Below are 19,476 nucleotides of genomic sequence, written 5' to 3'. Positions count from 1 at the left end.
TTCCAGACATATCCAGAGGCTAGAACGTCGCAATTCAATTAGACAGTCACTCCATTCGGTCAGGTCCATTGGCAGCATCAACGGAGGTTTTCCAGATAATACGTATAGGAGAAAATTAACTCAAATGGTACGAGCTAATGATCTGGTACAGAAAACATAATCACTTCACTGGAAAATTAAAATAAAACTAACAAAGAATATGTTCTCTTTCAGAGTACTAGGTCAACAGAGACTTTAACCAAAGGCTCCGATTATCGAAAGATGCTGGCGTCCACGACCTCCATGGAGTCTATGGAGAAAAGTCAGTTTAATTCTTCAATGGAAGACACCCAAAGTTATGATATCTATGAAGCTCACAACCCTAACCCGAACATTATGCAACTGAAGCACAGCACATTTGTAAAAAAACCCGCATCACCAGAATATTCGGTCCCACAAAATAATAACCGCCCATACAATCTGGCATACAAAAACGAAGGCTATAGAGACAATTCGAACGCGACCAGTGGTGCTCCCTCAATGAATACGGTAACCACTGAAGAAATTCCCATAATACATCATCCCGGTGGTCTGCAATCTCCTCAAGATGATGACACATTATCTCCCACAAGTGATTCGCAATACTTCACATCGGACACATTGCCTTTGCGAGGGAGGACAGATACCTTAGATCTGAAGAATGGGTTAGAGAGAGAAGCAAAGTATAGTCCATATGGTGCTCCAAACTTTGGCACACAACCGAAGTTATCTTTCCTTATGGAGCTGAGATCGAAAATGCCCGAGCAGCCGCAACCGGGCGCCATGCCAACTACTACATTTGGACAAAGAAAGCCTATTACTGGTAAGTTACACATTCTTTTATACGTACTATTATTACACACATATGAAAACAAAATACTTGTATAGAAAACGATAATTAAAATAAGTGTGGCAAAAATGTATTTTTTGGTAGGTACAAGCTTTTTTCGCTGACTGTACTTTTCTTTCCACAGGCAACTTATACTAATCGAGACAATTCTACAAAACCCAAACACAATTAGGTTGCGTTGTTTTATCACAGAGTTCCTATGGCTACCTCATCAGCTCGATAGTACCACAATATTGCATTGTCACCCGACTTACATATGTATGCAAATTTTCAGCTTCATTGGAAGATGGGAAGTGGGTCAAATTTAACTTACAATATTTGACCCTTATATACAAAAGTACATAGTTACATTGCAATAAATACGAGTACTTAGTGAAAGATTTGCCCGATTTTATTGTCCGGGAACTGTCTGCATTCTTAAAGAAAAAACCTCATTCACGTTTTCTAATTACAATTGCAGATCAACAGCAGTATTACGAAGACAATTTACCAAGCCCACCGCATCCGCCAGTGTACACTCCGGACTTCTCTGACCATATTCCCAGCTACGATTCAAGTCCTCAAGATTTATCGCGAGAATTCGATGCCTCGCCAACGCCAGGCTTAGTCGGAAGGTCTAAATCTGAAGCATTACTAGAAACTAATTTTGATTTCGACGATAACACAGAGTCTAGTTGTTTACCTTTAACTGAAGCGAGCAGAACGTATAGTCAACCTTTAGAGACTGCTATGTAAAGTATGTATTACAAATTACGTGATTGTGTTTCATAAATAATAAATTAGGCGCGAAGAATACCACTGCCATTTAAGACCATTAAGTTTATTACTTTAATAGAAAATGAAATAACGTTAGAAGCAATGAGTTATAGATTGTAGAAGAGATGTGAATAAAGTCTACGATAAATCGTACGCCTGAGTTTGACAGATGCAGTAGATGGCGCTGTACGGCGCCATATTTTTGGGGCAACTGAATTCTCAGACGGCAAATTTTGAAAACTAGTACGAATTAGACTACACATCTTATATTATCTATGATTCCTCGGTCAGAAGCGAAGACAGTCATATCGCAGGCAAAACATCATTGATGATAAAGTAGGTAATTAGGTATTATGAGTAAGGCAATGAATGAAAAAAGACTGAATGGAATGTTTTGGATGTTTTCTTGCATTTTTAACATTAATTCATGACTTTCATGAGTTGATAGTTAATAAACTTTCAGTACAGATCGAAAATTAAAAAAATACATATACATGTATATATAAATATGTATGTATGTACCTATAATGTATATGCAGCAGGAGTGCCTTACGTTACGAAATGTGTTATTGTATTATGAATTTTATTTCTAATTTTATATTAAGTATTAGACATTATATCTAATTTTATAAATTTACCAGACGTGCACGATCTCAATGAACTCCTTCGTTTATGTAACGAAATATTATATCATTTGTTTAAATTCAAGAATTTGTGATAAAAAATATTCGTATGTTGCCTAACATGATGCCTTATTAATTTTATTAATATTGAAAAAAAAGAATTTATACCTACCTATAAATCTACACTGTAATAGGCAATGTGCAATGATCCACAAGACGTAAATATAGGTGTTTTAATGTAAGTTGGTAATTAATTACATTTTTTTATTTGTATGCTATATCTTAAGCTTAAGGTTTGTCCGTCCCTACGTAATAAGTAGGTATAATATAATATTGTTATAACATGACTGACAATACAAATTCCATTAATAAAATAGTCATATAGTCCTTCCCTAACTTTAGATAATCTTTTTCTTTTTTGCTGACCATTCTTGATTTACTGCATCTCAAACTGTTCATTAATTTAGTTTACTTTTCTAGGTATACTATTAAGATAAGTACTACTTACATGTCCTCTCAACAAACTAATAAGTTTATTTTTATGTGCTCTATTCTCTGTATAATTATATTAATTATTAGATCGGAATCATATTAACAAATATATGCTTTAATAAAATTGTAAATTGTACAAAATTATATATACAACAAACTTATCGGTATAAGAGAAACAAAAAAATAAAAACATAGTGTTACATGAAGAAATTAAATTTTATATTTTATTTGACGATTTTCATTTATAAGATTATTTAGGGCCCTTTACTCAAACACACCACAGACTGACGAGCGAGAAAAAATATCGCTTTCTCGCTCTTACTTATGGGTGCGTCGCACAATGACCTTGGTGCGGTGCGATGGTGTGTTATGGCCATTAGATTCGACATTAATCTAGTATAAAACTGGATTAAGCATGAGTGGGGGGGGGGAGGGGGCTGTCAGAACGCGATAGTCTTATGTATCTTTTAGTAGGAGTAGCAGAGAAAGCGTTATTATTGTTTGTCCTTGTTACAGTCTCACTTTTTTTTATTCCACACCGTAAATTTGTATGGTTTATGGTGGGCTACAAATCTACTCGACCAATTATAATTATTGTCGCATTGCGTATGTTCTGTCCCTCACGGGCGCACGCGGTAAACCACTTCTATAGGATCCTACCTTCTATGAGATCCGATGACTTTTGTAAGGGTATGCGCGCATGAGCAACTTTTGTCGCCGCGACTATTTTGTCTCTCACATCAAGTCTAAGCCCGCGACGCAACTGTCTCCTTCCCTATAAGTCGCGGTCGGCATGAGGGCCTACCGCGAACCACGTTCGACGTGTTGCCTCTCTGTCGCACTTGTAAATTCGTATGGAAGTGTGACAGGAAGGCAACACGTCGAACGTAGGCCCTCATAAGTCTCCCGCTTGTCGCGTCGCTACATGCGCGCACTTTCATACTTACCCATAGGCTTGATGTCAGAGATAAAATAGTTGTGGACACAAAAGTCGCTCTCGTGCGCGCATCACGAGCAACTTAGTCGCCAGACGATTTATTTGTCGAAAAGAGACAAATAAATCGCCTGGCGACTACGTTGCTCGTGCGCGCATACCCTAAGGGTCGTTTTCCGTTACACGAAATATCAGAACATCGTAATGTAAAAAAAAAATTCACAGCTCAGCGGGGCTACCGCGAAAACCGAAATTCGCATATTGCGGGGATCTTTCTCTTTTACTCCAATGTAAGCGTAATTAGAGTTACAGAAAAAAATGCCCGCAAGTTGCGAACTTCGATTTTCGCGGTTATAGCCCAGTTGCTTGAACACGGGATTATCAGTGTAAACAAGCCTTAAGGATTGTAGCCTAAGCCTAGCGTGGCCTAGCGCCTAGCTTCTTCTTCTTCTTCTTTTAAAATTATGGCTTCAGCCCAGTGGGACTATTTCGCCAGTATCAAGGTATTGAGAGGTTTACAAACGACAAAAATTGTACGGTTGTACAAGACAGTGTACGGTGATTTGTTAGCTCTTGTAAATCGATAGCTAGACTTTACAAGAAGCACGTGGACTACCGGCCGTTGACTCCAAGATGGTGGTTAAACGCGCTTCAAAATTAAGTCTCCATTCACTGCACACTACCACATTAGTTTACTGTATAATAAGCTATCGATATTACACTTTAAACAATATTAATAAGCAAAAAACAAAGTAATTAATCACGATGCTAACTATCAAGATGGCGCTCGAACCGGAAGTCCAAGCGCCTAGCTGATCAAGCTGACAGATCCCTGACACCTGACACTGACAGAACACTGGTGGTGTTGCGTGGTGTGTGACACTACTGACAGTACGAGTACTGACACTTGCTGATTGCTCACCTTGCTCTGCTCTCTACTCGCTCGAGTGAGAGGAGCTCGTACTGTTGCGCGTAGCTGATGTTTGATAAATTTCGATCTCAGCTGCGTTTAATACAAAAAAATGATAAACAAAATTATGTTTTGCATATTCAGGTAAAGGCATTTTATGTTTTGTTTATTTTTGAGTCATTACATCGCGTCATTAGAACGGTGCTTTTGTAACAAAAAAGGACATTAGAATGATCGTTAACAATAGAAGTGAAATAAAATAGCTTTCTTTATTGTGGTCAAATATTCATGAGTGTTAATAAGTGCTACAAGCATGGACGTGGAAGAGACCGGATCGATTAACAATGATCCCGTAGACGCGATTGAGAACGAAAATGAAGAAGAAATTATTGATGACTCAGAGGAGCGCGAGCTGGTGACAGACTCTTGCTCGACAAAGGTGCTGGACACCTCGGAGCAGCCTCGCGACAACTATTGGGTTGTTTATTTACTTTTTTATTTATTTGGCATTACATCTCTTGTGTCATGGAATTTTCTGATTACTGCAAATGACGTGAGTATTGTTTCTTTTTTTTAATTACGCATGTCTTAAGAGAATCTAGCCTCATGTTTTAAAAATTATGTCTTTAGTTTTGAATCTAGAAACAGAAATAAAACTGTTAATGGTTTTTTTTGTTCATTATTTAGGGGAATTAATAGAATTAGGCTAGTATACTACTTATATTGACCAGGATATGGACCGTGATTACCTAGGAGTCAGAGTAACGTCAAAATAGCCATGTCAGATAAACGTCACTCCAGTCCATACATTAGTGTATGACCATTTGCAGACTATTTTCGACAGAGGGGGAATGCCTGTTAATGGCTACTCCGTTTGGTTATATCCTCCTAGGTCATTACCTTTAATACTTATTATGTCAATATAAGTCTAGTGAAACTAAACGTGAATCATTCAAAACTTAGGCTAGTATAATTCTACTGAGAAAAAGACTGATTATGTTGTTTCTCAGCCTGTATTCTAAACTGTTGATGTCTCATTGCATGTAAAAGTGTCCTTGTGGCCTGGCCAAAACAAAGATTATTGTGTAAATTGTATTGTTATCTAAAAATCAAGACCTTGCTAAAGCCTGACCAGAAATATAGGATCATTGTCAAGAGGGCGCTGTTATTCTCATGTATAGAGTGACAGTTCAGTATAGTATGAAAAAATTAGTTCCAGTGAAATTCCGCAACATGGCGCATGATCATATATTCCTAGTCAGGCTTTAAATAAAACTGGTGGCAAAGAGAATATATAGGATAGAGGGGTACTACCATAGTAAATTTTGTAGTCACAGTAAATTTACTGCCATCTATCAACAAACAATTAAAACTAAAAATTAAAATGTATAAAAATATCATAAAATGTAAACACACACACACACACACATGGATAAATGATTTTTTTATTTGTATTTATTATTTTTATATGATTTTGACCCATGTTCTTTCACTGATATTGTGTTAAAACTGTTAAATAACAAACGAAACCGGCAATGCCATCTAGCCGAGAATAGGCCAAAGGTGTAGGCGCCATCTGTCCGAGAATCAATTTTTCTTGATTTCCGAGGCACATTTTTACCTTAGACTGTATTCATCTTATACGGAGTTATATAGGTCTTTGCTGGTGGCAACTGTTTTTATATGCAGGTGCATAGCCTATTTTTTACACACATTTATTTGGCTTCACTGCTTAAATTTGAACCACTTCCTGATATCTGATCCAGTTGTATTTTGGAGTACTTCCGTAATTCCAATGTAATAATTTCCTAACATGGAGCTGATCTGATGATGCAGTTGGAAGGTAGCCAAAGAAACTCCTTGATGGAAGAACACAAACACATTGAGTTTAGGCTCATTAGAAAGGTCTCGAGAAGTACTTTGTATGGTAGATATGCATAAGAGAAGTACAGTCAGGAATATAAGTTTGTGTCACAAAAAATATTTTGACAGTAAGGGTCTCCCTACATATGACGACGCGGAATCGGCAAAAGCCGATAGAAAAGAACCTTTTCACTTCTCATTCTCGTAAAGTTCTCCTTTGTGCTAGATGTAGGCTGCACAAAATGCTACTTTTATGCTCTAGTGCACAAAGTAATTTTTTTTTAAAGACTAAGACAATCAAATTACTGCCATAGTACACAATAAAACATAATCGGATAATATTGATATTCCACTTAATTTGGCCCGTTTTTTTAATAATCCGTGTTTTATATATTACTAAATCATTAAAATCTTACAATACAGCATAGTTAATATAGAAATAAACTACAAGATGTAGTTATAATTTGGCAGTATGAATAAAGACTTAAAGCACCACACGAATTGCGGCGCGAAGCCGTGAACGCGAGTGTGGACAGTTGCTAATCAGCGAAATCGACACCACACTCGCGTTAGTTCGATTCGCGCACGAGTGTGCAGTGGGCTTAAGGTAAATATGACGTGTTAAAAATTAAAGAAAAAAATGTATTTTATTTGTTTGCCATTGTTTTATTTTACTCACAATCGAAGTGAAAAGCAGTGTGTATAACTCAGGCACAAACGCCTATTTTTATCCTCGGCTATATTGGTCCTCGCTGCCGCTCGGACCAATAAATTGCTTCGTATGAATGTTATCTGCTAGCGTGCAAAAGTCATTTGAATTTCGAACACGATGAATATGTGTGCTTTTCTCTTGTTTATTTTGTTTGGATTTGAGTGTGTTATGTCCTTATGTCTTAATTTTGATATGTTAAATAGAGGGCAAAATTAAATATGATTATTTTTATTGTTTTTTTTCTTGCATCTCGCATTTTCCTCGCTGTAGTGAGGTGAAAAGTTGTGTGTTCAGCACGGCTGCAAAATTATTTGGCGTCTCGTGTCTTGAAAGCCTCGCTACTCTCAGGAATCTATCTTTGAATCATTCGCTTCACTCATGGTTCAATCTTGGATTCCTTCGCTCGCTCAGCTTTCAATTTCAACACTCACGCCAAATAACCACTTTGCAGCCGTGCATATCAAATAACTATTATGTCTGTGCAATAAAAGCAAAAAAGTCGTCATTCGGCTCGGCTCGCATCGGCCGACACCTGCCGAACGCCTCTTTCGCTCTTATTGCGCAGACATAAAGGTTTTTTTCTATCGGCTTTTGCCGATTCCGCATCGACACATGTAGGAAGTCTTTCTCATTGTTTCAACGTTACATTATAAAAAATAAATGTTATATATTGTTTTCCTATTTTCAGTATTGGATGTATAAATTCCGAGATGTGTCTCCAGTTAATTCCACCCAGTTGGAATTACCACCAGTGCGGAAAACTCAGTTTCAAGCTGAATTTACTTCCTACCTCAATGTGGCAGCTTCTGTACCAAATTTAATATTCCTTATATTAAACTCACTTTATGGGCATTTGTAAGTAATTTATATAATTAATAATACGAATATATGTAGTTAATTATAAAGTAATTTAAGCTCACAGTTTGCCATTTTTTTAAATATTTTGAGTTCAAATATCTGTGTGCATCATACGTGCTCCAATATATACATATAATGGCACCTGGATCTAGCCTTAAAACCATGAATCTAGTATAACTGGATCGGTCATGACTCATGACGGGTGGGGGAAATGACCGAACGGGATATACCGAATGTATCTATCAGTAGGAGTAGCAGAGAAAGCGCCGTTATTGTTTGTCCTTGTCACAGTCACATTTTTTTTTATTCCCCACCGTAAATTTAGTATGGTTTATGGTGGGCTACAAATCTACTCGACCAATCAAATCGTCGCATTGCGTATGTTTTGTCCCTCACTGGCGCACGCGTATAGCTGATCTATGTAATGTTAGGTCTATGCTTAAAACTGTTTAAGGATGAAACTAATTGAAGCCATTTTATCCATGGTACTCTTACCATATTTTTTTATTTATTGTTTTGGTTTTCTATGGAGTCTTCTTTTCTTAATGCGGCAATAATTATTGAATTTAGGAACCCATAACACGCCATTATCTATTAATAAAGTAGACAGGTCCTCAATATAAAGTCAATGTCAAGAAAAGTTGCTAAAATACTATATATAATTTGAATGGATTATTGCAGAGTATCTGTCAAGAGCAGACTACAAGGATCACTCTTAATGATCACGCTGTCATTCCTGGTGACCACCGCTTTTGTTCAGATTGACACTGATGAATGGCAGAACACATTCTTTATTGTCACTATGGTGACTGTAGTTATCATGAGCGGTAAGTTAATGTTAAAATAATTAATAACAATATGTTTTGTCAGTCACAACGAAAAACATACTAGGTTATATTATATCGTGGAACACTCGGCTGGAACAAAGTTAAGAAAGGCTGGTGACCGTGTTCATGCTCATGTTATGTTGTTCTCCGTGTCCGTGTCCGTCATCTTCATCCTGATTTTCATTCTCATTACATATTTCGCAATAGTTTGGTCTGTGACGGCAAAATCTGACACATATTTCGCAATAATATGGCTTGTCACAAGCAAACAAGTGTCATGTTTTGCCACCTTTTTTCGCCTAGCCCCCATCAGCCCACCGACCGATAAGGAACTTCGTTCCAATAAATCGTCTACTTTTTATGTTTCCGAAAGCTAAACTGTTCTTATGTTCCAGCTGCCAGTGCCATATTCATCGGCGGACTTGTGGGCATCGCGAGCCGCTTCTCAAAAGAGTACATGGCAGCCGTGGTAAGCGGCCAGTCCCTCGGCGGGATCATTGCTGCTATCGCCCAAATCATATCCCTCGCGTTCAAAATATCCCCCTTGCACAGTGCCCTCATATACTTCATCATAGCTGACATAATGCTGGTTGCATCTTTAATCTCCTACATAATGTTGTACAAGATTGACTTCTTTACACACCACATTTTGAGGGGCTCTGGTATGGTTGCTAACAGGCACAGAGAAGTGTCCATGGTAGCTGTCATGAAGAAAATCTGGGTTTACGCGTTTAGCATTTTTGCGATTTTCGCGATCAGCATGGCCGTGTATCCTGCTGTCACTGTGTTGGTTGAGTCACATCCTACGACTCAAGGAACTGATTGGAACAGTGAGTTATTTATATTAACTGTTCATTTTAATCCTAATCATTATTTGGTAAACATAATTTCAAATCAATTAGACAGTTAAGTAGTTGTCTTGATAATTATTTAACATGATAATGATATAAATAATCTTTTGACAAAAAAAGGATATTTATTAATATGAGTTGTGTTTTTCAGAGATATACTTCGTGCCCGTAGTAAATTATCTAATATTTAATTGTGGAGATTATTCCGGGCGTTTGGTAGCTGGATTTCTACTTCAAGTAAGTGCCTAACTATTTTTTTGTATTAGGTGTATTGTGTAGTTATAATTGTTTAAGATGTTAAAATTAAGAAGAGCTCTTAGGTAACTGCAATTCCGACACTTTAAAAAGTCCAAATATTATACATAGGTACCTATCATAAAAATAATTATTTTATCTTTTATGTACATTTCATCATCATCATTTGTAGACCATTTATTTTAATTATATTGTAAACTATATGGTAAACTAATTAATGTTGTTTTGTCAAGTCAATCGAGTACAAGATGTTAATTCTTGTATCTGATGATAATCACTAATCAGTTTATTTACGTACGTAGCGCTATTTCCTAATTAGGTACATGACTAATTGACACACAAAACCATAAAATAAATTGCACCGCGTATGTGAGACATTCTACTGTCATATTTGCCCTACTAAACAAACAGCATTTATATTATTATAGGTAGGTATAGAATACTTAAATACCTAATACAGCTCCAAAGTGCTCCAACATTTTTATGAAAATGACTTAGGTACCTACTCGAAAAATCGGAAAATTCATTTTACTAAGTACCTATTCTCGTCACCAAATTTTTTTTTAATGATGTTTTACGATACTTAACAATAACCGAAATATTCCAGCCTCTGAACCAATGGATAATAGGAGCCGCTAGTCTATTGCGTATTATCGGAGTCCCAATGCTGATGCTATGCAACGCGCAGCCGCGACCGCACCATCTGCCGGTCATCTTCGAGTGGGACTACGAGTACATCATGATCATGATCGTGTTCGCTTTCAGCAACGGCTATCTCACAAACATTGTTATGATCAATTCTACCAGGTGAGATTGTCAATTATTTCAACTGCTCTAGTCACTGATAGAAGCCATGTTGGAGTCTGAGATCGAATGATGATGTTATGCAACGCGTAGCCGAGCTCGCATTATGTCCCGGTCATCTTCGAATGGGATTGCGAGTACATGATCGTGTTCGCCTTAAGAAACTGCTATCAGGCAAACATAGTAATGATCAATTCTACCAGGTAAGATAACGTATTAGGTAATTATTTTGCTGGCTGAGCTATGCAAGAGCCATAGTAATTGAGATATAAATTCTTGGATGTGGCGATCTTCGCGTTAGCGTTTCTGATGTAAGGCGCAACCGCGACCATCCTTCTCCTTTATGTGTGAAATGTATGGAGGGGAAACTAGATATAGATTTAGCTCTCTTAGAAGCGACGACATCTCTGTATCCCTCGAATATTCAAGAGCGATAGAGTGGCAGATGACGAAATTCCGATTTTCGATGTTCGCGGTGAGCCCTCTACAGAGAGTAGGTACTACAGATCAAAGGTTATCGTCTAAAGTAGGTTGCCTTGGTGGGTGTTGTTTATTAGATGCAATCTTGATAAAGACTTAATTAATAGTTTTCAATCTCATCTTGAGTAGCTATGTAGATGACTTCAAGTATGGAGAAATGAGTATCAAGTCAAGGCTATTTGACCTCATTAATTACATTTGGGATGTCGAGGTAATACCACAGGATTGGAAGGATGCTACTATCACCAAGCTCTATAAGGGAAAAGGGAACCTCTCGGATTGTGGCTCATTCAGAGGTATTGCCTTGCTTTCTGTGGCAGGCAAAATACTTGCCCATATTATTAATAAGCGGCTTAACACACTTGCCGAAAGTTTCCTTCCTGAATCCCAGTGTGGTTTCCGAGCAAATAGAGGTACGGTCGACGCTATCTTCGTCGTCAAACAGATGCAGGAAAAAAGTCTTGAGCAGCATCGTGACCTCTATTTATGTTTTGTGGATCTCGAGAAGGCCTTTGACCGTGTGCCTAGAGCGGCTTTGTGGACAGTATTAGAAAAATGTGGTTGTTCTGCGAAGTTTGTCAACTTGGTGCGCCAATTTCACGAGGGTATGACTGCTCGCGTACGTCACGAAAGCGCCTTTATTATTATTTATTATTTATTTAATAAAATACAGAGTATTCATACAATAACTCAAAACTCAATAATGAGTTTGACTGTGGGGTCATCAGTCTCTAATTACATATGTACTTAACTTAATTTTATAGTAGTGCAATTTTTTACTACAAAATATTGAGGTAGTGTATTTTTAACATAGATTTAAATTTAGACTTCTTATTTTCACATCTTATGGCTTCGGGCAAACTATTAAGAGCCCGTAGTCGATTTGAAAACGCGCGAAGATACGACTTTTACACAGTAACCGAACGCCGGCCGCTGCTTGAAATAACGCGACCGCCTAAACAATATTGATACTTTCGCAACATTATGCGTCACTTTATAACTTTAATTAGGTTAAAATAAAACTTTCGGTAAATTTGATATAATCGTTTATTACTCTTAACAATTTACCTATGTATTCATATTATACATACAAATTATATAGCATGATGATAATGATTTGCACTAAGGCAATATCTTATATATATATATAAGATATAAGAGATTATATATATAATCATCTTACTCGCGTTATCCTAGCCTTTTTGCCACGGCTCATGGAAGTCTGCTGGGGTCCGCTTGGCAACTAATCCCAAGAATTGGCGTAGGCACTAGTTTTTACGAAAGCGACTGCCATCTGACTTTCCAACGTTCCAACCCAGAGGGGAAACTAGCCTTTTGTTGAAATTTGGTATACAGATAGTTTGAATCCCGGGGAAGGACATAGAATACTTTTTATTCAAGAACTCACCCTTTAAGGTGGTGGAAATTTGTATGGGGAATCAATAAACGCTGAACCGATATTAAGATGAAATGAGGTATGGACATAGTTTGAGTCCTGGGGAAGGACATAGGATAGGTTTTACCCCAGAAACGGAGGGGGGGGGGGGGGGTAATGGAAATTTGTATGGGATCCAATAAAACCGATTTGGATGGAATTTGATATTATGGAGATAGTCTTAATCGTTGGGAAGGGTGTATAATAATTTTTATTTCCAAAGTCATCCTCTTCTCTTCTCCACTCTTCTCTCTTCTAACACTCGCTCAACGTGTTGTTGGTTGTACGATGAATACTGCTCAAGACCTGGAACACCTGGAGTGCTTCTGGGTGCAAAGGGTCAGGGGTAACACTCGCTCAACATGCCGCTGGTAGTGTGTAGTGTACGATGGATACAGCTCAAGACCTGGAACACCTGGAATGCTTCTGGGTGCAAAGAGTCAGGGGTAACACTCGCTCAACGTGCTGCTGGTAGTGTATGATAGGGAAAGCTCCAGACCTGGAACACCTGGAGTGCTGCTGGGTACAAAGGGTCAGGGGTAACGGGTAACACTCGCTCAACGTGCCGCTGGTAGTGTATGATGGGGAAAGCTCCAGATCTGAAACACCTGGAGTGCTGCTGAGTGCAAAGGGTCAAGGGCAAAGGGTGGGTAACACTCGCTCAACGTGTTGTGGGTAGTGTATGACGGAGACAGCTCAAAACCTGGAACACCTGGAGTGCTGCTGGACGCATCGGATCAGGGGTAAAACTCTTTTAATCTGAAGTTGGTAGAGTATGCTGTAGGCAGGTTAAGTTCTTCAAGACCTGGAACACCTGGAGGGCTGCCAGATGAAGCAGGCACCTGACCAGAGCTACCACACGTTTAACATGCATTAGGTACTGGGGGTTAAAAGGGGGTGGAAGTTCTGATAACAATAAATGAACCTGAGTTCCACTAAGTACAGCCAGGGTTCATCATCAGCTCTATCTTGGGTACTGCTCTCCCATTTGCTAATCAGGACGTGTCAGAAGACCAAAACAGCGTGTGCCTATATTGCACCAAACCTGAGTTCCACTAGGTACAGCCAGGGTTCAGCATCAGCTCTATCTTGGGTACTGCTCTCCCAAGTGTTCATCAAGACGTGTCGGAGGACCAAAACAGCGTGTGCCTATGTTGCACGAAACCTGAGTTCCACTAGGTACAGCCAGGGTTCAGCATCAGCTCCATCTTGGGTACTGCTCTCCTAATTGCTCATCAAGACGTGTCGGAAGACCAAAACAGCGTGTGCCTATGTTGCACGAAACCTGAGTTCCACTAGGTACAGCCAGGGTTCAGCATCAGCTACATCTTGGGTACTGCTCTCCTAATTGCTCATCAAGACGTGTCGGAAGACCAAAACAGCGTGTGCCTATGTTGCACCAAACCTGCGTTCCACTAGGTACAGCCAGGGTTCAGCATCAGCTCCATCTTGGGTACTGCTCTCCTAATTGCTCATCAAGACGTGTCGGAAGACCAAAACAGCGTGTGCCTATGTTACACCAAACCTGATTTCCACTAGGTACAGCCAGGGTTCAGCATCAGCTCCATCTTGGGTACTGCTCTCCTAATTGCTCATCAAGACAGACCAAAACAGCGTGTGCCTATGTTGCACTAAACCTGCGTTCCACTAGGTACAGCCAGGGTTCAGCATCAGCCCAGCTCTATGTATACTAAAACCTTCTCCAGAATGTAACAAACACTTTTCTAAAAACCGCATTAAAATCGGTTCAGCCAAATGCGAGATAATCGCGAACAAACATACATACATACAAACATACGGGTCAAACTGAGAACCTCCTTTTTTTTGAAGGCGGTTAATAAACAAGTACTTACAACCCAAGGATTAAAGTTTCTGGTCGCAGTTTACACGCACACAGTACAGCCAAACACGCAAACAAATATAACTTTTTACACGGCGAGCGACCCACACAATGATAAATAACTTCGTCGTCGTCGATGCAACGTGCGGAGCCGATCAACAAACGTCCTGCCTCTACCAGCTCCCGCGCGGGACTGAGGCCGCGGGCGCGTGTCACCGATGTTATACCAGTAAAAGGGGAAGTTTTTAAAAAATCGTCAGAAAATAAAAGTTGCAATTTAAACAAAAATGAAATACAGCAACAGTTTAAGTAAACATTGCAGATTATTTGAGTATGCAATCTACGTCGAAAATAAGTAGATTTTCAGAGAAATTGTCACTTGTTTTGAGGTAATTTCTGGAGAAAATTGAATTCGTTTAACATTCATTTCCTCGAACTCTAAGTCATATAACAACAATGTAATCTGATAAACCTAGAGTACAGAATATGTGTAATACAAATTTACCATTTTTAGCATTTACAAATAAGAGCATCAAAGTCAGTGCTTTACACGCGTTTACCTAAACGTCCATCAGAAAAAAATTCATTACTAATTTAGTAAGCCTTTTTTCAAAAAAATGATCTGATAAACCTAGAGATAAGAAGTCGTGCTAATAGAAACCAGTACTTGTTATTTCAATTAGGTAACAAAGGGTGTACAATTTCACAGAAGAAATCTATCAACTTTACATTTTTGCGACTAAAATCGTAACCGGGCTCTTAAGCAAATATGGTATTCTTTTCCTAAGGGTTCTATCCCCGTAGTAGTTATTAATTCTAGGAACGCATAGTTTGCCCGAAGTCACAGCCTTTGTGATGTAAGTGTGATTAACTGGTGTTAATGCATCCTCTGAGCTAAGCTCCCGCCGGCCATGGTTATTGATCGCAAGTAGGTATTTATGTTTTAAACTGACAGGTCACAGATCAATTTCCAGTCACAAGCGGCGTTAAACAGGGTTGTGTCATGGCTCCGTCCCTATTTGCCATCTATTTCTCTGCAGTAATGAATGATGCACTTCAAAAGTGTAACAACCAGATATCGGTGAACTTTCGCACGGATAAAAGTATTTTTGACCTTTCACGTCTCAGGGCTAAGAGCAAATTACAGTGTGTCTCGGTCACAGAAATTCTATACGCTGACGATGTCTGTCTTATGGCTGATAGCATGTAAGTCCTACAGAGTTATCTGGAAAACTTAGACGAATCATGCCGCAAGTTTGGCCTAGTAATTAGTGCATCGAAAACTCAGATTGTCAAACAACCTGCAAGAGGGAAATCTGCGAACGATGCTACTGCTTATTTAAGGGGCAAAGCACTGGACGAAGTGGGTACGTTTAGGTATCTAGGTAGTCTATTGCGGAGTGACAATCGTCTCGAGTCTGAAATCTCGTCTAGGATTGCCAAAGCTGCTGCAGCCTTTGGCGGTGTGAACCAACGAGTTTGGAAATCGTACGATCTTAGCCTCCACACAAAGCTTGCCGTCTATAGAGCAATTATTCTACCTCTGTTGCTCTATGCTTCGGAGACATGGTGTTTATACAAAGGAGACATTAAACGTCTAGACACATTCCATCTGCGATGTCTCCGAGCAATACTGCGGTTAAAGTGGCAGGATCGTGTTCCAAACTCGGAGGTTCTTCGTCGAACGGGCATGCCGGGCCGTGGAATGTCTACTCATGAAAGGTCAATTGCGCTGGTGTGGGCACCTTGTACGTATGGCTCCATCGAGACTGCCTAAAGCAGTATTTTACTCTGAGCTAGCCTCAGGTAAACGCAAGGGTGGTGGGCAGTATCTACGCTACAGGGATGTCTTGAAGCGCCACCTTTTGGCCACCGGCATATCATGCGAGTCGTGGCAGGAGCTTGCATCTCGGAGATCGGACTGGCGAACTGCTGTCAATACGGGTCTTGATTACTTTGAACACACCCGACTTGAAGATCTTGACGCCAAACGCCAGCTCCGAAAAACTCGGCCCAAGCCCTCCTACCATTACACATACAACGCATCTGGGCAGCTCTACTGTGTTTTGTGTTGTCGCATTTTCAAAACTAAATTTGGATTTGCAAGCCACGCTCGCGCCCACGCACGTAATAGTTAAGACCCTTTTTATTTAATTTGTCAGGATGTCGCCGTCGACGGATACTTCTGGGAGGACATCATCATCATCATCAGATGATTATAACGGCGTGACTTATAGAAGGATCGGTTGCACCATTTTATTGTATGAGAAATATGTGTTCATGCTGGTTTTCACCGAAAGTCTGCACGTGTTCAGATATCTAATCGCGAAAACTATGGATAATTATTTGCATGTTCTCGCATTTGTAATGCAGTGCTGATAACCCAGTGCACTGCACATCCTTGTTAAGTCAACAGAGCCGTATCATCTATGCGAGCTGTTTTGCTTTATTCTTAGTTTCCATATACTTGAAGATAAACTATTCAGTCCAATATGAGCACAATGCCGTTGTTGTGTGTCACCTTGTAGATTTACCTTACTTATATTAAGATAAGCTAAAGTAGGCATATTTTGTTATCATTAGATATATATTTAGTTAAATAAAAACGAGTATCTTATTTCCAAATTAGCCTGTCTTTGTTAGAGAAGACAAGAGAATAGACCAATTTAAATGGGAAAAAAAGTGACCGGTCATGTAACGATCAATAACGACCTTTTCGTAATTTCGACTTATCGTTTTTAACATGTTTTTATAAATTGGCTCTTGACGAATTAGTAATTATCGTAACAGTTAGTGTCTAGATAACTTGATACATTATAGGTCACATTGACAATAAAGAAAATATTTCTCTTTTGTTTTGTCAACGATGATCTTAGTATGTATATAGGCATATACAGGGTGTCGCGTTCAGTACCGATCAAACGACAATGATGAAGAGAATCTACCGATTTTACCCCCATGTATGTTCAGCGAAAATAACATCATAACGTTTGTTTCCAGAGTGGTAGAGCTGCACGAGCGAGAGAAGGCGACGTCAGTGATAGCCACGATGCTGAGCATCGGGCTGACGGTGGGAGCTGCCGTCGGAATGCTATTGGTTCACTTATTATAAACACCGATATAATATTATATCACCACGCGCCTCACAATGCGGATGCCTGAGGTACCTCAAGGCCTTTGCACGGCCTCTCAATCAAACCTTAAGGGAAAAGATTTATTAAAATTAATGGGGCAAAAGCAACTTAGTAAATATTGTGGAGGGGTTAAAAAAAGTAGAAACTGCTCGATCGCCGAAGGAACATTTTAGCAAAAATATGCTCCTTGTATTTAGGAAACACCAATAGATAACACATCAGCTGTCTTGCGATAATCCAGTAGTTGTAAAGCTGGAAGTTAAAAAACAAAAAAAAAATGTGGAAGTAAGCGCATAGCATTATGGTTTACTGATATAAGACAGCCAAATTGCATGTAGCTGGAGTTTAGTTTACCAAGGAATTATGAGCGACGTATGAATAAGATAATATTTGGCCAGACAGTTACAAAAATTACTCATGAATAGATCCCACGATGGAAATAAACTGACAAAGTCGACCTGAATATGCTTGCCTTTAATCGTATGCTTAAAATGTACTTTAGCATTGTCCAAATATAAATTGTTACCAAATTAAAATACTCGCATTTTGTATTGTTAATTTGAATGTCAGCATATTTACGTGTTATTTGCTGTTAATTTGTATCTGGTATTATACATCAGTAGAATAGTATGTACTTAGAGCTATACATACTTAATTACTTATTTAGAAAATTCAATTTAAAATTTGTGACTTTTTAATGTCTCAATTGACTTTTACATATTTATTTTAAGCGTAGTTTTCAATATATTTTACTAATTGACATTATAGATTTTTAAATATTTGATTGTTACCTACACGGCTAGCACATATTGCCGTGGCTCGCGCGATAAGAAAGGATCGGCGCGACTGATTGATATATAAAGTCGCGCGATTCTCGGCAAGATGTGCTAGTCGTGCTGCTTATAGAATATCTTGTACGTATAACAAAAGTTAATCCGCATTCCTTTCGTATGATTTCACTGCCGTTATTACTTATTTGATGCTCAATTTAAACATTCCTGCAATGTTCTAATTTTATTCACTTTAAATATTTGTTTGTACCAAAGTGATGGTACCTATTTCTTGTTTTAACCAATGAAAAGCTTTTTATCAATTAAAATTATTTTAAGCTCAGATAAAGGTGTAATAGATCTCATATAGAATAGGTATTCAATTTTAACTACGACTTTGTGTAATTTGTAAAAATGTAGATAATTTAATAGTAATAGACTGCACAGGCGTAATTATGATAATAGATGTTTTTGGACATTCATATTGTTTAATTATTGAATTGTGTTTGTACCTGATGTTAGGTATTATATCTTTTAAATATATGTACCTATAATAACTAATCACTCATTATCTAAATAGGTGCTGCAAGGTTAGATGTTTCTACTTGTTATGTATCTGATCTGTACAGTGGAACCTCGATAACACGAATCTTTAGGGAAACTACAAAAACACGTATTTGCTGAGATTTGAGGCTTGAAGGGAAGGGAATGGCATTATATTGCGTGTTTTGTCTTATCGAGGTTAAATTCATACATTTATGTAATGAGATGACATAATAATTTATCAATGTTAAGTAAATAGGTACCTAAATGACTTTTCAATGTTTTTTCGCTTTTAGCTTTTATTGCGTTAACTATACCATGATCGCCTTTATGTTTAATGTTATTAACTATTGTAATAGATTATTCTTGAAGTTTATTTTTCTATATATTAAACTGTGATTTAATTGTTTCAATTGAAATTATAATTACACTGTTTATGTGATAAATACCGCTTTTGTTTTTTAATCCTGTATCCATGACATCTACGTGAGATATGTGTGCGGGCCATGGTGATATAAAAA

At 38.4% G+C, this 19,476-nt stretch overlaps 2 protein-coding genes across 3 annotated transcripts in view; both read left to right on the top strand.

Annotated features, from left to right (window-relative positions):
* Positions 1-2,966, top strand: part of LOC134742270 (protein bark beetle) — a 40,255-nt gene extending 37,289 nt beyond the window's left edge. For both annotated transcript variants that reach the window (XM_063675325.1, XM_063675316.1), the window contains 3 exons: positions 7-127; positions 214-841; positions 1,329-2,966. In XM_063675325.1, the coding sequence (XP_063531395.1) occupies positions 7-127; positions 214-841; positions 1,329-1,603 (1,024 nt within the window). In that variant the 3' untranslated portion in view covers positions 1,604-2,966. The remainder of the gene's footprint in view (positions 1-6; positions 128-213; positions 842-1,328) is intronic.
* Positions 2,967-4,616: 1,650 nt separating this feature from the next.
* LOC134742241 (equilibrative nucleoside transporter 3) lies at positions 4,617-19,314 on the top strand. Its single transcript, XM_063675271.1, has 7 exons — positions 4,617-5,136; positions 7,847-8,013; positions 8,698-8,843; positions 9,239-9,673; positions 9,846-9,931; positions 10,557-10,756; positions 17,509-19,314. Exons 1-7 carry the CDS (start codon positions 4,897-4,899, stop codon positions 17,618-17,620), a joined length of 1,386 nt encoding a protein of 461 aa, XP_063531341.1. The 5' UTR covers positions 4,617-4,896; the 3' UTR covers positions 17,621-19,314.
* The last annotated feature ends 162 nt before the right edge of the window (positions 19,315-19,476 follow it).

This window comes from Cydia strobilella, chromosome 1, assembly GCF_947568885.1.
Source record: "Cydia strobilella chromosome 1, ilCydStro3.1, whole genome shotgun sequence".
NCBI lineage: Eukaryota > Metazoa > Arthropoda > Insecta > Lepidoptera > Tortricidae > Cydia > Cydia strobilella.
This window is presented reverse-complemented; position numbering and strand designations above follow the sequence as displayed.

Coding starts and splice junctions, on each gene's coding strand:
- LOC134742241 (XM_063675271.1), top strand. CDS start 4,897: ATGGACGTGGAAGAGACCGGATCGATTAACAATGATCCCGTAGACGCG. Junction 8,844..9,238: donor GACTGTAGTTATCATGAGCG/GTAAGTTAATGT, acceptor CTTATGTTCCAG/CTGCCAGTGCCATATTCATC. Junction 9,932..10,556: donor TAGCTGGATTTCTACTTCAA/GTAAGTGCCTAA, acceptor GAAATATTCCAG/CCTCTGAACCAATGGATAAT.